This window comes from Peromyscus californicus, unplaced genomic scaffold, assembly GCF_007827085.1.
Source record: "Peromyscus californicus insignis strain IS unplaced genomic scaffold, ASM782708v3 Scaffold_10__1_contigs__length_136768540, whole genome shotgun sequence".
Classification (NCBI taxonomy): Eukaryota; Metazoa; Chordata; class Mammalia; order Rodentia; family Cricetidae; genus Peromyscus; species Peromyscus californicus.
This window is the reverse complement of record NW_026294391.1, coordinates 16,050,316-16,065,522: the sequence shown is the minus strand read 5'-3', so window position 1 is coordinate 16,065,522 and position 15,207 is coordinate 16,050,316. Positions and strand designations below refer to the sequence as shown.

The following is a 15,207-nucleotide window of genomic DNA, read 5'->3' as shown; positions in this document are numbered from 1 at the left end:
TTGAGCAGCAGTTCAGCTGACATTCATTCTGGATGAGGACTCAGAGGCTTCCAGTCTGAGGAAACAGGATCAGCTGAGGAATTGGCGAGGCAAGGCGAGGTGGCTGTGCCTTATTCTGCTTCTCTTGTCTTCCAGCTTTAACCCAATACCTGGTTTTGCATTTGATTTTGTTAATAAGACCTTCTAAGATTTGTGTTACAGAGGACTGAAGAGAGGACTAATCAGGGTCCTAGTGTTGAGGTTGGATGAAAGGAAAAGAGCAAGCCTGAGAGCTCTATACCTATTGGGACAGTAAGATCATGTTTGAAACTGGCAAGTGGGAGATGGTCTCTACTGGCAAGCTTGAAACTGGCAAGGTCTCTACCTGTTGGGAGGGGATATTAATGATGTGGCAGAAGGGAAGTTCCAGGCCAGCCAGGCATATGCATTTGAAGCCTCTTGGCTTCACTCAGGGCTAGTGGACAGCACTAGTGAGAGGAGATCACCAAAAACTAGGCCTTGAAAATGCCACAATGCAAATGTCAGGTTTGGTGGTTTGTCTAAACTAAGAAGAAAATGGCAAGCTCATCCTGACTGAAGATGTAGAATTGCTCCATGCATCAAGTAGTAGTTGTGTATGAAAAACCACCAGGAGGATGTGGGTATCAGGTCAAAGTTCTTGATTTGAAAATGGAGGGAGTAAAGTCAGGGAGAGAGGGAGGGAGGGAGAGCTGGAGAGAGAGTGAAGGTCAGAGATGGAGGGAGACAGAGTGTGTGAGAGAGAGGCAGGTGGGGCAGACAGAGAAGCACAGAGCAGAAGAGAGGAAGAGAGAGAGACTGTTCCCAGTCTCTGGTCGTCCACTGTAAGCATCATGGATGGCATCACTAGGTTTAAATACTGTCTAGTTGCACAATGCAGTGAGTGGACATCTCCTGCTGAAGTATCTAGAATCACCCGGCCTTGCCTAAAACAGCCCACCTACGTTAGAGGAAAGGGAGCTTGTGCTAAATTGAAAAGACCCGCTTTTCAACTCTGGTGTTCTTTCTCTGAAGTTGTGTGCCTTAAGCTGCTCGTGGTCTCCTGTCACTTTCTTCAGGATCTGATGGACAGGTGGACAACTTGTGTCAAGGTGCCCTCCCTGCCTCTGACTTCTAAAGCTCACCCTACTTCTGTCTCAAGGGGTGTTGGGAGGAACTCACTGGGGTGTAGCCCATACTAGATTGTTCCTAGAGGCCAGTTAGGTCCTTACTCCCTAAAAACAAGCCTTGTATCACCCTTGGCAAAACCTTCTTTCCTTGTTCCAGCTACCTGATTCTTCAGTGGAAAAGGATCCCTTCTCTTGCCTGCTGGTTACTTACAAAATACTTGTACTTTACACGAGGGACATTTGTGGAGGGTGAGATTCCACCATTCCAATAAGGACTTGGGATCTGTTAGGACATAGGGTGGTTGTAACCAGTTAAATAACTTGCAAAAGACAGTAAGGTGTTGACCCAGGACAGAGATGAAGCAGGCAGATTTCCAGGAGTTTGAGTCCAGCTAGAGGTACATAGTCATTCCAGTTCCAGCTTGGTCACATGGTCAGAAACTGACTTTAAAAACAAACACAAATAAACGTTTTAGAAAGATCAGATATGATGGCACAAGCAGTGAATCCTAGCACACTGGAAGCAGAGGCAGGTTGAGCTCCTTGTGTTCCACTGGCCCACCCTGCCACCAAACAACTGTATGGATTTTGATGATGTGAGATGCCCTCTTCCCCAAGAAAGACTTGTTATACAACGGACAGTCATCCCACCCAGCTTTCCAAGACCTCTTGAGTCAGATATCATGTCCACTAGTCTAGACTTTATCAACATTAGACATAATAGATGGAACTGTAAGGAACAATACATAAGCAGTTCACAAGTAGGTTTTGCACTTAAGCCACGGCATTGCTATGCACTTCTCTGACAGAATTACAAGTGCTTTGGACAACATATGAAGGGCACACACGGGAGCATTAAAGGAAGAAGGCTTCTCCCTTGGAATACAAAGAGTGCAGTTACTAGACACAGGCTTCACATTTACAACTGCATGGGCTGACATTGGCGCCATTATAAGTGGAGATTGATTTCTGTAGAACATCTCCCTTCGGAGGAGCGGCCCTGTCATTCATTGTAGAATGAGAACCAGTCATGTTCTCCCTCCTACCCAATGCTCATTACCGGTTGGTGTTGGCTCGTTTCTTGTTGTTGTTTCTTCTTTCAAGTTTTAATGAAAACTACACATTCTTTTTTTGGGCCACTTAGCTTTTCAGAAGGAGTCACATTTTAAAACGACATTTAACACAGAGACCCTAGATGAGTGACTTGGAACCCAACCCGAATTGGACATATAAGTCATTCAGTATCAGGAGAAGTCCTCAGGTTGCTATTTTAACATGAACTGGACACCAGACTTGACAGAAAACATATCAAACTGTCATGAAGGACCTTTTGAAATCACAGTGGTGGAGCAAAACAGCAAAAGATTACAAATGCCCATTGACCTCTTACTGAAAATACAGACAAAAGCCAAGACTGCTTTATGTGAATGCCATTGCATTTTATAAACAAGGGAGGAGGACGCCTAGGTGATCATGTCGATGATTGTCCTCTCTGCTGTAGTTTGTAGAAATGAGCTTCCTTCAAGATCTGGTTAATGTGGGAGTAAGGACCATGGTCTTGGCCCAATGCATCATCCTCATGGGAGAACTCGGGGACATCGGAGTTAAGTTCGGCAATGTCCTGGTTTAAGCTGCTCTCTGGTACACTTTCTCTCTTGGTGTTATTGATGCTGCTGTCAATCTTTTCATTATCACTGCTTGATGACTGGAAGGAGAAAGACAGAAGGAGGATGGCTATTATGATACTGTCATCATTTCCTGTTCAGCTTGAAGAATACTGGCATCACACTCTACAAAAGGCTTCACAGTCTATAAAGTGCAATCACTTGGGTAGCTCATTCCTTTCTCACAGCAGCACTATCGCTCAAGCTGGGGTTAATGGTACCCATTTGACAGAACAGGAAAGAGATGTCCCACAGGCCCACAGGCCAGTCTCTGGGAATGTCAGGGAGAGGGTTCAAACACAGGCTTTCTCACTCCAAATGCCTCCACATATCCTCTGGCCCTGTTTGTACCGTGCATCCCAATTACCTGCACCAGGGAAATGTGCTCCCAACCTCAAGGAGAAAGCAGCAATCAATGCTGCAGACTGTGATAGGGATTTGATGAAACAAGTAAGATGGAATGCAGGTCCATGTTCCAATGTGGCAAAGAAATGATGGGGAATGCTCCATTTACATATATATACATGCACAGGTACACACACAAATAACAGGATCTTTCCATACCTGTCCCCAAGAGTGGACATAAGTGTTCTTCCTAAATTCAAGGCTCTACTCATATCTCAAAATGCCTTTGATAGTTTTAAATGACAGCTGTATGCCAACACTCAGCATTTCTAATGACTAACACCCCTTGGTCTCCTGTTTGTGGTTCAGTGTGCTTTCTATACTGTGGGGTTTCTCTTAATATGTTTTTTTCTGGATATAACTTCACCCTGCCACATTGGTGATACTATGTGTGATTCTCCACCCAAAAAGTGTCTTATTTTGTAATTCTGTAGATTAGGCATAGAACTCGGTGGTAACGTGCTTTCCTTACATGCATGGGACCTTGCTTTACAATCCCTTCGGTACAGGAACACACACTTGTGCAGACACTCATGGACTTCTTGCCTTTAATCTTAAGACTTTCAAAGGGGGAGGTGTTGATCACAATGACCCTTATCTGAATATTTATGGTGAACAATATTGGTATTGTATGACTTATAAGGCCATTTTTCATGTTTGTAGCTCTAAGAATGAGAGAAACCAAGATGAGTCGTCATTCTCAGGTCATGTGGACCTCCTCATCTCACTACATCACCCACAGGTATCATATGGCTGCACATATGCAATGAGATTCATGCATTCACCCACAGGTATCATATGGCAGTACATATGCAATGAGATTCATGCATTCAAAGACTGTCTGTGAGAGACACAGAAGGCTAATGAATCTCTGTGACTGTCAAATAGCTTTCCATGGTTTTCAGGGCTATGCTTGTGAAAGAGGTCTCTGAGGAACCCAGAGAAACTATACCGCTTAAAGGCCTCCAGTGGAAAAATCTAGATGTAGCAATTTTACTGTATGTTTTGCTTATAAACACTCAAAAGCCATGTAACCTGTCACATTGAATAGAATCACCCAGTACACACTCTGGTTTCCCTTCTCTGTCTGTCTCTGTCTTTCTCTCTTTCTTCTTTTTTCTTTCTTTTTTTCCTGCTGGACTATATTCTGAACAATATGGCAAGTAGGGGAACCATCAGAAACGAGAGCATATTAGGTTTACACTCTTGTGTCATGAAGATTATAGTATCATATGAAGAGGGGATATAGTACATTTAGTGGCTGAGGATATGGTGAGATGGATAGAGAGCTCACCTAGCACACAGGAAATACTGGGTTGAAGCCCAGTTTAGAACACCAGGTGCTGAGAAGCACTGGTGTAAAACCAGGTGGAGTTTGGAGGATCAGAATGTCAAGGTTATGATCATCTTGAGCAAAATAGTCATGTTGAGGTGAACTTGAGCCACCTGAGACCCTGCCTATGAGAACTTACAGAAAAACTCACAGCCCTGAATGGAATTCTTCAGAAACATTGAGAAGAAAACAATAGATGACCAGCCTCTCATTTCTAGTTGACATAAAATTTTTACCTCACTTATGTAGAGGCATCATTTATTACAATAATGTTCATTGATACTTTTTACAACTTCAGCATCTCAAATATTAACAACCAGGAATCAGTAAACACTTTTTACAAGAGAAAAACTGACAGGATATATTAGCACATACCTGTTACACCAGCACTTGGGAGGCAGAGGTAGGAGGGTCTGGAGGGCAGTCTAGATTATATACTGAGTCCCTGGCCAGTCCTAGCTGTGTATTGAGAATCTGCCAAAACAGAGAGCCAGACAGGTAGACAGGCAGGTAGAGAAGAAAAAAGGATAAACAACAGAAAGAAGACCAAAGTAAATCTAATTAATCTAAACAATATTATTTCTATTATTTAAATACAGTCTTCTGGCCTATTTCTGGTAACAAGGAGGGAACAGTTGTGTTTTTGATGATATAGAATGAAGTTCCTGATTTCTTATCGCATGTCGCTTGACAATTTTGAAGGGTAGTAAATAAATGTCAACACTAATAATTGTGCAGAAACAGACTAATGTTGTCTTAGTTACTTCCTATTGTTGTGAAGACACCATGACTAAGGTGGCTTACAGAAGAGCTGTTGGAGACCTACTGTTTCAGAGGGTAGTTAGAGTCTGTGACCACATGGAAGCTGTATGGCAGCAGGAAGGCAGGCATTGGCTGGAACCGGTGCTGAGAACTTTAACTGGACTCACAACCATGAGGCACAGAGGGGGTAGGAGTAAACTGGGAATGGTACGGCATGAGAGTTTGAAACCTCAAAGCCCACCCTCATAGTGACACACCTCCTCCAACAAGGCCACACCTCCCAATCCTTCCAAAACAGATTCATCTACTGAGGATCAAGCATTTAAATATATGAGCTATTGGAGCCATTCTTACTCAAACTACCACACACTTATACAGCTTGAGACAGGAAACCATTATTTCTATTTTTGTGATATCTTTACTTTCTGTCTCATCTATAGCAAGAGGTTTATAGACAAAGATTCACTTTGTAAGTCACTGAATCACAGAATGCTACCACAATGCCAATGAAAATCTAAGTGAGACTCAGTTCCTCCTGACTTCCAACAAGAGATTAGAGAAATGAAGTATAGTGCTGGAGAAGAGACCTTGGGAAGAATGCTCAGTGTGCTCCATTGTGGCGAAGACAGACTAACCTCCTACTCCCCAGCAGTGCTTTCTCCATCCACAGTGGCTATTCATCTAATCAACAGTCCTCCCCCTGACAAAGCCTGGACAATGTAACGTTCCTGCTGTGAGAATGACCTTGAGCAGGAATCTTTGAATTAAAGAAATATTTATGATGCAGGACCAACCGTGAGTTGGTTTACTGCTTGATCGCCTTGCCCTTTTGACAGCCCAAACTCCTCTTCATAACAAAATATTTTCATCTTCCTACACCTCAGTTTCAGAGGTGAGTTCTTTTCCCAGAACAAAAAAGACCCAAAATGCTTCAAAACTGTCCAAATTTTATTGACACATGAATGCTTCTTAGCATGTCCTGACTGGTCCCAGAAACGTCTCTTCAGAATGCCCACTCAAGTAGGAAACCCAATCCTTTAGGGAAAAAAAAGAAGATTTATTGGCTGGGTGGTAGTGGCACATGCCTTTAATCCTAGCACCTCAAGAGTGAGAAAGTTGGGTTTCTGTGAGTTCAAGGCAATATTAGTCTACAGACTGAGTTTCAGGACAGCCAGGTGTACACAGAAAAACCCTGTCAGAAAACAAACAAACAAAAAAAGATTGATTGATTTATGTGTTCTTGAGTATATGGTATGTGCACCATGAGTACTTAGGTGCCTGTGCAAGTCAGAACAGGGGGATGCATGCTCTCCAATTGGAGTTACAGGTGGATGGAAACCCCTCAGAATGGACATCCATGTCCTCTGAAAGAGAGGCTACAGTTCCCAACTTCTCAGCCATCTCTTCATTCACACAAAGCCCACTTTTGTGTATCTGCACTCTCAACACAGTTTATCACTTGTTTTGGGCACATCCTTGCAGGTCCACACACTCTATAAAATAGAAGCATATTTAAGAAGAATCTGGGGAAGAATACATTACCATTTAAAAATCCGAGGTGTGCTAAACAATGATGATGTGGCCCAGGTGCATGTGCATGAGCAAGGTTATACATTGTTCAAGGCCTTAATAAAGTCTGCATGTTTTCCTCAGAGCCAAAGAAGCTGTGTGGCCAGCAGAGAACAGGTATAATTCTATTTGAGGACAGGACAGAGAATCACCTGTGGTGTTTTTCTCTCAGTAGGCTCAGAGGCATACTCACTTGGACTGCACTTGTGAGAGAATGCCTGGGTAGGCACATGCCCTTTCGATGCCCAATCTACCCAAACACATGCTTGTGTATTTACTAATGGAGAAGGAATCTCATCCTGTCCCCAGAGGCCCCTGAGCTGGAACTGACCTGAAAGCCTCCTCCCTGAGGACTAGCTATCATGACTGACTACCTTTCATGAGTAAAAGCTTGCAAAAGAGGGATGCAACCAGCAGTCCTACCCAGCAATGATGCCTGTGGACTACTACGACCAACACGGTTAGAAAACCCTAAGGGTGTGATAGTGGCACAAACATCAATGGTAACCTGCAGACCCTTAACCAGCCTTAAGTCCTGATCATTAGGAGGGAAATCATACTTGGTACTGGAAACTTAGCCAACTACCCAAAGGTAGATGTAGTAATGGAATCAGGAGAACCAGTAACTGCCACTTTACCAAGACAGCATATTCCCTAACTACATTCCAAATGTTTACCTTAGACCCACAGAGAAGTGTGGTCTCCATGCATCATCATGGAAACTTCCTTATGCAACAGACAGAACCAATAAAGAAAAGCACAACTAATGAAAATGCAGAATTGTGGAGCCCCGTCACAACAGACACAACGAAAACAGTGGAAGAGGGGGCTGAAAGATTGTTAGAACCAGAGGATCATGGAGTTGACAGAGAGACTGTCTTCTAGAAATGAGAGAAACTGCACCCATAAAGTCTCACCACCAGGAGGGCCTAAGCATGAACAGAAGAACAATTGTAACAGACATGCCAAAGTGGACAGGGAAGGCCTGAGTCACTCAATGCTACAAAAAGAAAACAAAAATAACACCTATAGCCAACTAAGAGGGTAGTGAGAGAAAAGAGCACACCAGCTGGTTATCCAATACCAAATGCTCAGTCCAGAAGACATGCATAAAAGTAAGATCATGCAGACTCAGCAGGTTGTATTTTTCAGTCACTCTGTGTGTATATGTGTGTGTGTGTGTGTGTGTATGTGTGTGTGTGTGTATAAGTGTAATCACATTAAAGAAAAAGAGGCCAAAATTTTGACAGTGAGCAAGAAGGAGGGGTATAGGAAAGGGTTTCAAGGGGCAAAGGGAAGGGGGAGATGATATAATAATATTATGATCTTAAAGAATAAAATAAATGACTAAAAGAAAGAATGAAAGGCACCTGCACCAGCCAGTGTAGGACGGGCAGAATACTAACAGGCAGAACAGGAGCTGAAGAGTGTGAGGAAGATTTTGAGAGGCAGACACATGATGATAAGATGAGGGTTTGCGGCCCCTAGGGGATTTCTCCAGCCATAGAAAGCACAAGAACCATCATGGCAAGAACATGTGGAGGAGTGGGGTTTCATGCTGAGAACTCCATTGAGCTGAACAGACAGATATTCTAATGGACAGATGGGAAAGGAGGACAAAGAACACAGAGGCCACCCACACAATTTTTCTAGGTATCCCCAAACAGCCTGTGCTCCTCTTGATGATGTTGGCAGAAACACAAAGGAACATGCAGTGATACCAGAGAGTGGAGGAGGAAAGAGTCGCTGAGAGCTCTGTACATACACACAAGAACATCCCAGCCAATGCAGAGGTCTCCTGGCATGGTAAACATACATTCCGGGGATTGAGTTTAGCAGGCTCCCCAGGTTGAGTTCTCCAGTGTAAGCTATGGCCAAGGAAGGGCCTGCTGCAGAAAGTGGGGTGCAGTGAGCAGCTGTAGAAAAGGAACTGCCAGACAGATGGTGGCAGGGATGCAGACAGCAGCTTAGAATCACAGGAGAGAAGGAAGACAGCACCTGGAAGAAGGATGGCCGTCTCCAGGCTTCACAGGAGGTGGAAAGAGACCTTCAATTGGCTAATGATAGTAATGACGGGAAAACGGAAACGGAAGCCATGAGGACCAATGTTATCATGGAATAGCATCACAAACACTGAATGGAAATTCACGTGTATTCGTGATATAGAACTGGATAATGCTTCCTAAAGTGAAAAGCAAGTGGATCCAAGATTTTTCTACCTTCAACCCCAGCTTTCCGTCCAATTCCATTCCTATATACCTGAGAAGCATTTGTTTCTGAACCCCAATAATGTAACAAAATTCACCCTTAAACCCACTGCACCCCCGGAATTACATGCTGCTTTTTACTGACTGAAACTGACAAGCCCAACCATGCCCACTGCAGTCTCTAGACTAAGAACTCCCAAAGGCTCCTCACATTTGCACTGGCGGCCCACCCTCTCTGATCTCTCCAGAATGATGCACACTCTCTTGACTCAGAAGACTGTTGAATCACTACTACTTTGTTAATGAGCAAGGGAATGAAGGACATTCATGTGTGAAGTTCTGTGTGCAGGTAGTCTAATCCAGTCTCTTTGAAGACCAGAGGGTAAAACTGGACTAGACCTTGAGTTCTAAGCTGTATTTCAACTGAAAAATTCAACCTGTGATAAAAGTTATGTCGCCTCATCTGTGCTAAAGAAGGGAATGGATTTCAACAAAGCAAACCAAAGATGACTAGGAAAGCCTCACCTGCACAAAACACGTGGACATGATTATCTTCAATCCACAACTCAGCTTCTAACGTGAAGGTGCACATGAGAGTGCTTGCCGTACTTGGACATGCTCCACGGACAAGGGTCCTTAAAGTGTCTACAAGCTATTAGGCCATCAATGGCCAAGCTCCCCCACCCCATGCACACCCATCCAAGGAATGTATCTCCCAAGAAGGTCATTTCAGGGGTACCCGCTTTGCTTAGGCTTTGACAACACAACTAATGACATTTCTTTGGCTCAGTAAGAGACTCAGAGCCCTCAATTGCTCTGTCTTCCAGATCATACAAAGAAATCAAGAGTGATGGAAATGGCCACCTACTCAGTTCATTTCTGTTGTGGTGATAAAACACAATGATTCAAAGCAACTCAGGGTTGAAAGTTTTTCTTTGGCTTACAGATCCAGGTTTTCATCCCTTACTTCAGGGAAGTCAAAGCAGGAGTTTAAGAGCAGCATCTCACCTCCAGTCAAGAGCAGAGATAGAAAGCACAGGGATCCTTGCTTGCTTGATCCTTTGCTTAAAGCTGGCTTTCCTTTTCTCCTATACATTCTGGATGCCTTGCCCAGGGAGTGGCACCACCTACAATGGGTTGGCTCTTTCTACATTCAGCAAAAATCAAGACATACTCCACACACGTACCCCAAACTGATTGAAATAATTCCTCAGAAAGACTATTTGAAAGGCACTGAACTGAACAGGAAAATTACACTGAGTAAGGTCACAAAATCACCAAAAGGACAAACACCACATTTTTTGACTCTTATGTGGGGCCTACCTTTGATTATTTTGTGTTGTGTGTGATAAATCTGTTGCACCCTGAAGGCCTCTCTGCTGTCACAGCAAACCAAATCAGACCGAATTGGAAAAGCCCAGGTTTAATGAATAAAACGTTCCCAGGTGATTCCTGGCCCCTCAGAGAGGAGATGGGGCTGAGAGATTGGAAAAACCACCTGTCTGTTTTCCTGGATGCAGCTTACATACCCTGTGGGAATGGTCTTGAGCCTCTCTGGTGGAGAAGCTGTGTTTGGCTGACTTTGAAGCGGCTGGTTTGGGGAAAGAGATGGGGGAAGGGAGTTGAGGTGGATCTTCCACCAGAACATTCCAGACTCTTTGGGTACAGGGATGCCAGGGTGCCAGGGTTTGAGGTAGAGCTCCCACCCAAACAGTGTGCTTATCCTGGAGTCCATTTGGAACCCAAGAAAGTAGAAACAGGCCATTGGGTTGGGGGACGTCTGCTTGAAGAGATGGGAAATAGCAGAATACTTGTAAAATGGACATAGAGAGCAGAAATCCTGGTGTCTGAAGGTTTCTTGCAGTTTCTGGAGTGATGGGAATTGGAAAAGCAGGAGTTGGGGTAAGGGCTAACCAATATGAAGTGTGCAGAGAGAAGCTACATGAGAACCCATGGCCTTAGAACCCAGGTAAAAATATTTAACAAGATAATGTGGTGAAAGGCATGTGATATGAAAAAATGTGATGGGAATACTGGGGGTTAAAGTTTAAGTGAGAATAGGGGAAAAGGAATGGAGAATAGAAGGCAGGATGTGGACATGCTAAGGCAAACTAAGGATGTATGAACAAGCTTTATGAAAATGTACTCTACAGTATACAAGGTCATACAATGCAATTTATTTAATGATTCGTTTATCCTATGTGCATTGATGTTTTGCCTACGTGTATGTCTGTAAAGGTGTCAGATCCCCTGGAACTTGAGTTACAGACAAGTATGCCATGTGGATCTGGGAATTGAACCCAGGTCTCCTGGTAGAGCAGAAGATACTCCTAATGGCTGAGCCATCTCTTCAGCCCCCATACACGCTATTCTGAACAAGGATACTGCATGTGGGTGAACAATGGTATTCCCAGAAGCTGTAAGTCATTAAGTAAAATCTCAGCACGGCACATAAATTACCTCCCTATAGTCTGGCCAGCCTCAGAGGTGACCAAAGAATGAAGGCTATTGCCATTGCTCTTGGTTGCCCAACAGAACAAGATGGTAGGACCCTGTAACCTAGACACTATACACTTCCGTTGCAGGACACAGGGAAATCAGTCTTGAACTCACCAAGAAACTCTCCCAGCTGGCCAATGTCCATAGTACCGAGAAGGTATATATAAATGCTGGCTGTCGTGAGGGAAAAGACATAAGTGATCTTACCCATTGCTGGACCCTGCACGGTATAATACTGGCCCACCAGGCATGATTAACCCACTGGTGGAGTAGTTGCAGTTCTGTGCCTGGGGCTAACCAATTCTTCTCCTGATTGGATCTGAGGCCTGCTCCACATGAATGAGTGTATGCCTGGCACTGTAAACATAGTCAAAACCTATTATTAGTGGGTCCATGGTTCCTCCAAAGTGCTGGGGGTGGACTTACTGTTGTTCTGCTAAAGGCTATGTTGTCAAACTGCCTTCTGAATATTTATGTTTGCATGCATAGGTCTGCACTGCTCTCAACATTGGTTTCAGAAGCTCTAGTTGCAATGAGTAGTGGTCAATGTAGAAACACATAACTGTTCAAAGTGCTGACACTAAGCAACTGTGAGTGCTCAGCCACAGAGGGGACATCTACACCACCTGCCCCTGCCCTTGGGCTCAGGGAATATTGTAGATGAGGAGGCAGAAGGAATGTAAGAGCCAGATTACAGGGAGGAGTGCAGTGAAACACTGTCCCCTGGTTATGGTATGGCTCTTGCACACGGGAACCCATGGTAGTTGTGGTTACCTGAACATAATGAAGCCAGGTTAATCCCCTGGGAGGTGCTGTTGTGGCTGGACCTCTAGCTAAGGAGCTTTGGCCACTGATGGCTGCTGGAGAAGGAAGCATCTACTTCTCTCTGGGTAGATGGCCCCTGGTCAGTTACCTGGGACTCAGTGGATGACCCCTAGGCTCTGTGGACTTCAGAAGCACTAGCTGGACAGAGTGGGTTAAACAGGTACATGGATACACGGTGAAAAGGAGGCTCTAACATTTAGACCGATAGTGGTTGGGGGAGTCCAGGGTAGAGCTGCAGGGAGAGACTGCAGGTGAAGATGATCAAGAAATAGCATGTCTATGCATGACATTTCAAAGAATACAGAAGAGTATTAAAAAGAGATCCTCCTCTCAGGGGGTTCCATGTCCTGTGAGGCTGGCAGTTAAACTAACCAGCGTGGACCACAAACTGCTAACACCAGAAAGAAATGTAAGAGGCTACCAAACTTTCCAGCAGACAGCCTAACTCACCCAGCCTAAATCAGTGGTGTCACAGAGAGCTGTAGTCCCAACAGTTGGGGAAAATCAAGGATGCACAGATGTCTAACCGGAATAGGTGTGAGGCCCTTAATGTATTTTTTCCCATTTGTCTTACTGCTGTTTCCTTGGAACCTGAGCATTAGTTCCCATGTGATCAATAGCAGAGTAGAGGTCTGGGATCTGTACTAGTGACCCACAGCTCACCACACACTGTCCATTTCTTCTTTTACTCAGCTATCAGGAAAACACTGTGAAGCCCTTGTTCTTTATCAGGAAGACAGACATGTACCAAAGCTTTGGGTCTCATGTTTGCACTGCCATATCTCACACCTTTGTTCCAGGGAGCAGATTTACATGGAGGTCTAGGGTGCTAACATTGTAAACATAGGCCAGTATTCATATTTAGGTGACCATATGCAACAGAAAACTCAGTGGGTCAAGAAAAATCCTTGCTTGGCTTGGGTAGGTCTGGGTACATTTTATCCAAAACCTACCTGTGTTTGTGTCCCAGAGGAAGGCACATGTTGATAAGCCTTTTATCTCTTGTTCGGGAAAGGAAAAATTGAGCCATACTTACTCATTACCTGATGAGACTTGTCCAGAAACCCTTTACAATGTTCCCTCCTCACTAAGTTATGCTTCCATTCAAACCATGGTGCATTACCACTTACTGGTTGTTAAAGTGAAGTCTGTTGAAGTTGAAATGCCAGCTCTTCAGCACAAGCATCCCTAAAGCTTTCCCAAATCCCTTCACACAACCCCAACTTGGCTCTTAGTTTTTCAGGGAGAAAGCAAGAAGAGCACTGTAGCCAGTAGTATGCCTCTCTGTTCTTGCAGTTTATTTCTATCCTAATCGTAGAAGGGGTTCGATTCTCCCTCCCCATTTGCAAGGTGGAGGAATTTCTGGAACCCCTTTCCTCCTGGTTGTGCTTGGGAAAGCCTCTCTGTCAGCCCTGTCTCTGTTCTGAAGCACAGTAAAATCATGCTTATGTCAATACTTAAAATCCTGCTCTGCCTCAAGGCCATTGCAGACAAGGAGAAGACTTTCCCGAGGGCATCTGGGAGGGTTCTCTTGCCTCGTGGAGATGGAAATGAACACCACAGAGCAGGCAATGAGTCAAGTGGAGAAGCTTGGGTGGCCATAGTTCCTACCTCTATAGCCCGAGGGTCCTGGAAGGCCTGGTCCTTCTTATTCCTCTTCGAATGACCGGGAAGGTGGGTGTCTTCCTCTTTGTCATCTCTTCTCCTTTTCCTGAAAAGAGTTTTAAAGGGAGAGGAACATCTGTCATCATTCAGCAACTGATCTTTCAGGTGCTTAACTTTCAAACCTGTGCTAATACCCAAATCCGCAGCCTTGTCTGGGGATCCACCAGTCAGAGCTTCCCTGATGGATTCAGATTCTGCAGGCAGATGGCACTAGGCAGTGGAGGAAACATGTCAAACAGGAATTCTATGTATACCCAAAGCCCAAGATCAAGTTCCCAATCAGAATCTTAATGTGAACCACTGCTTGGGACCAAAAACATAAAGATTTTATGATCAAATGTTAAAACTCTACCTGACCAGCCCCATTGTCCACTGAAATAACCGTTCCAGGGTGTATGATTTTCAGCTCTGCCAATAGGGCAGCTCTCAATGTAGGTGCGGCTTCTCTTGCCTCTTTGCTCTTATGTGTCTTCAGCCAGTGGCTAGGAACAGACACTTCCTGTGTACTGTCAGATTATTCCTGTTGCTATAGCGACAACTATTATGTCACTGTAGCTACTTCACTGTCATCATGACACTGGCTGATTACTTCCCTGAAACTGAGTCTAGAAGTGTTTTAATATTTCATTCCCTTACATCTTCCTCCCATGCCCTCTTTCCACATATAATTAGTTCTTTGACAGTATTATTCTTGAATATTCCTCATAAGTTATTATAGTAACATTCTAACATCAGCTATTTCATTAAAGGTAACTCCTATATGTTTGTTTTGTCACACATTTGTCTGAGTTCACTTATTTTCCCCAAGTCTTTAATCTTGCTTTAGTGTCTGCAAGAATACTTCATGGACAGGTATCCCACTTAGTTTAAATACTTTTCAATTAAACATTTTTTTAAAAAAATTAACCTGAAGCCGAGTGGTTGTGACACATGCCTTTGATCCTAGGATTTGGGAACAGAGCCAGGTGGTTCTCTGTGAGTTCCAGGCCAACCTGCTCTACAAGCAAGTCCAGGACAGGCACCAAAATTACCCAGAGAAACCCTGTCTCCAAAAAATAAAAAAAAAATACTTAACCAGAATATAAAGCAGAAGTTATACCTAGACAAAGAAGTGTTTACACACATTTCTGGCTGAATCCATAGCTGGTTAT

General features: G+C 44.0%; 1 protein-coding gene across 1 annotated transcript; it reads right to left on the bottom strand.

Annotated features, from left to right (window-relative positions):
- Positions 1–1,878: 1,878 nt before the first annotated feature.
- On the bottom strand, positions 1,879–14,628 carry LOC128114507 (protein FAM104A-like). Its single transcript, XM_052744561.1, has 3 exons — positions 14,409–14,628; positions 14,003–14,102; positions 1,879–2,832 (listed from the first exon to the last, which is right to left on the bottom strand). Exons 1-3 carry the CDS (start codon positions 14,420–14,422, stop codon positions 2,599–2,601), a joined length of 348 nt encoding a protein of 115 aa, XP_052600521.1. The 5' UTR covers positions 14,423–14,628; the 3' UTR covers positions 1,879–2,598.
- Positions 14,629–15,207: the final 579 nt, after the last annotated feature.

What these genes read in the sequence shown, in the direction of transcription:
- LOC128114507 (XM_052744561.1), bottom strand. An exon ending in AGGACCCTCGGGCTATAGAG is followed by an intron (nt 2,833 to 14,002) that starts GTAGGAACTATG and finishes TTCTCCTTCCAG; the next exon opens with TCATCAAGCAGTGATAATGA.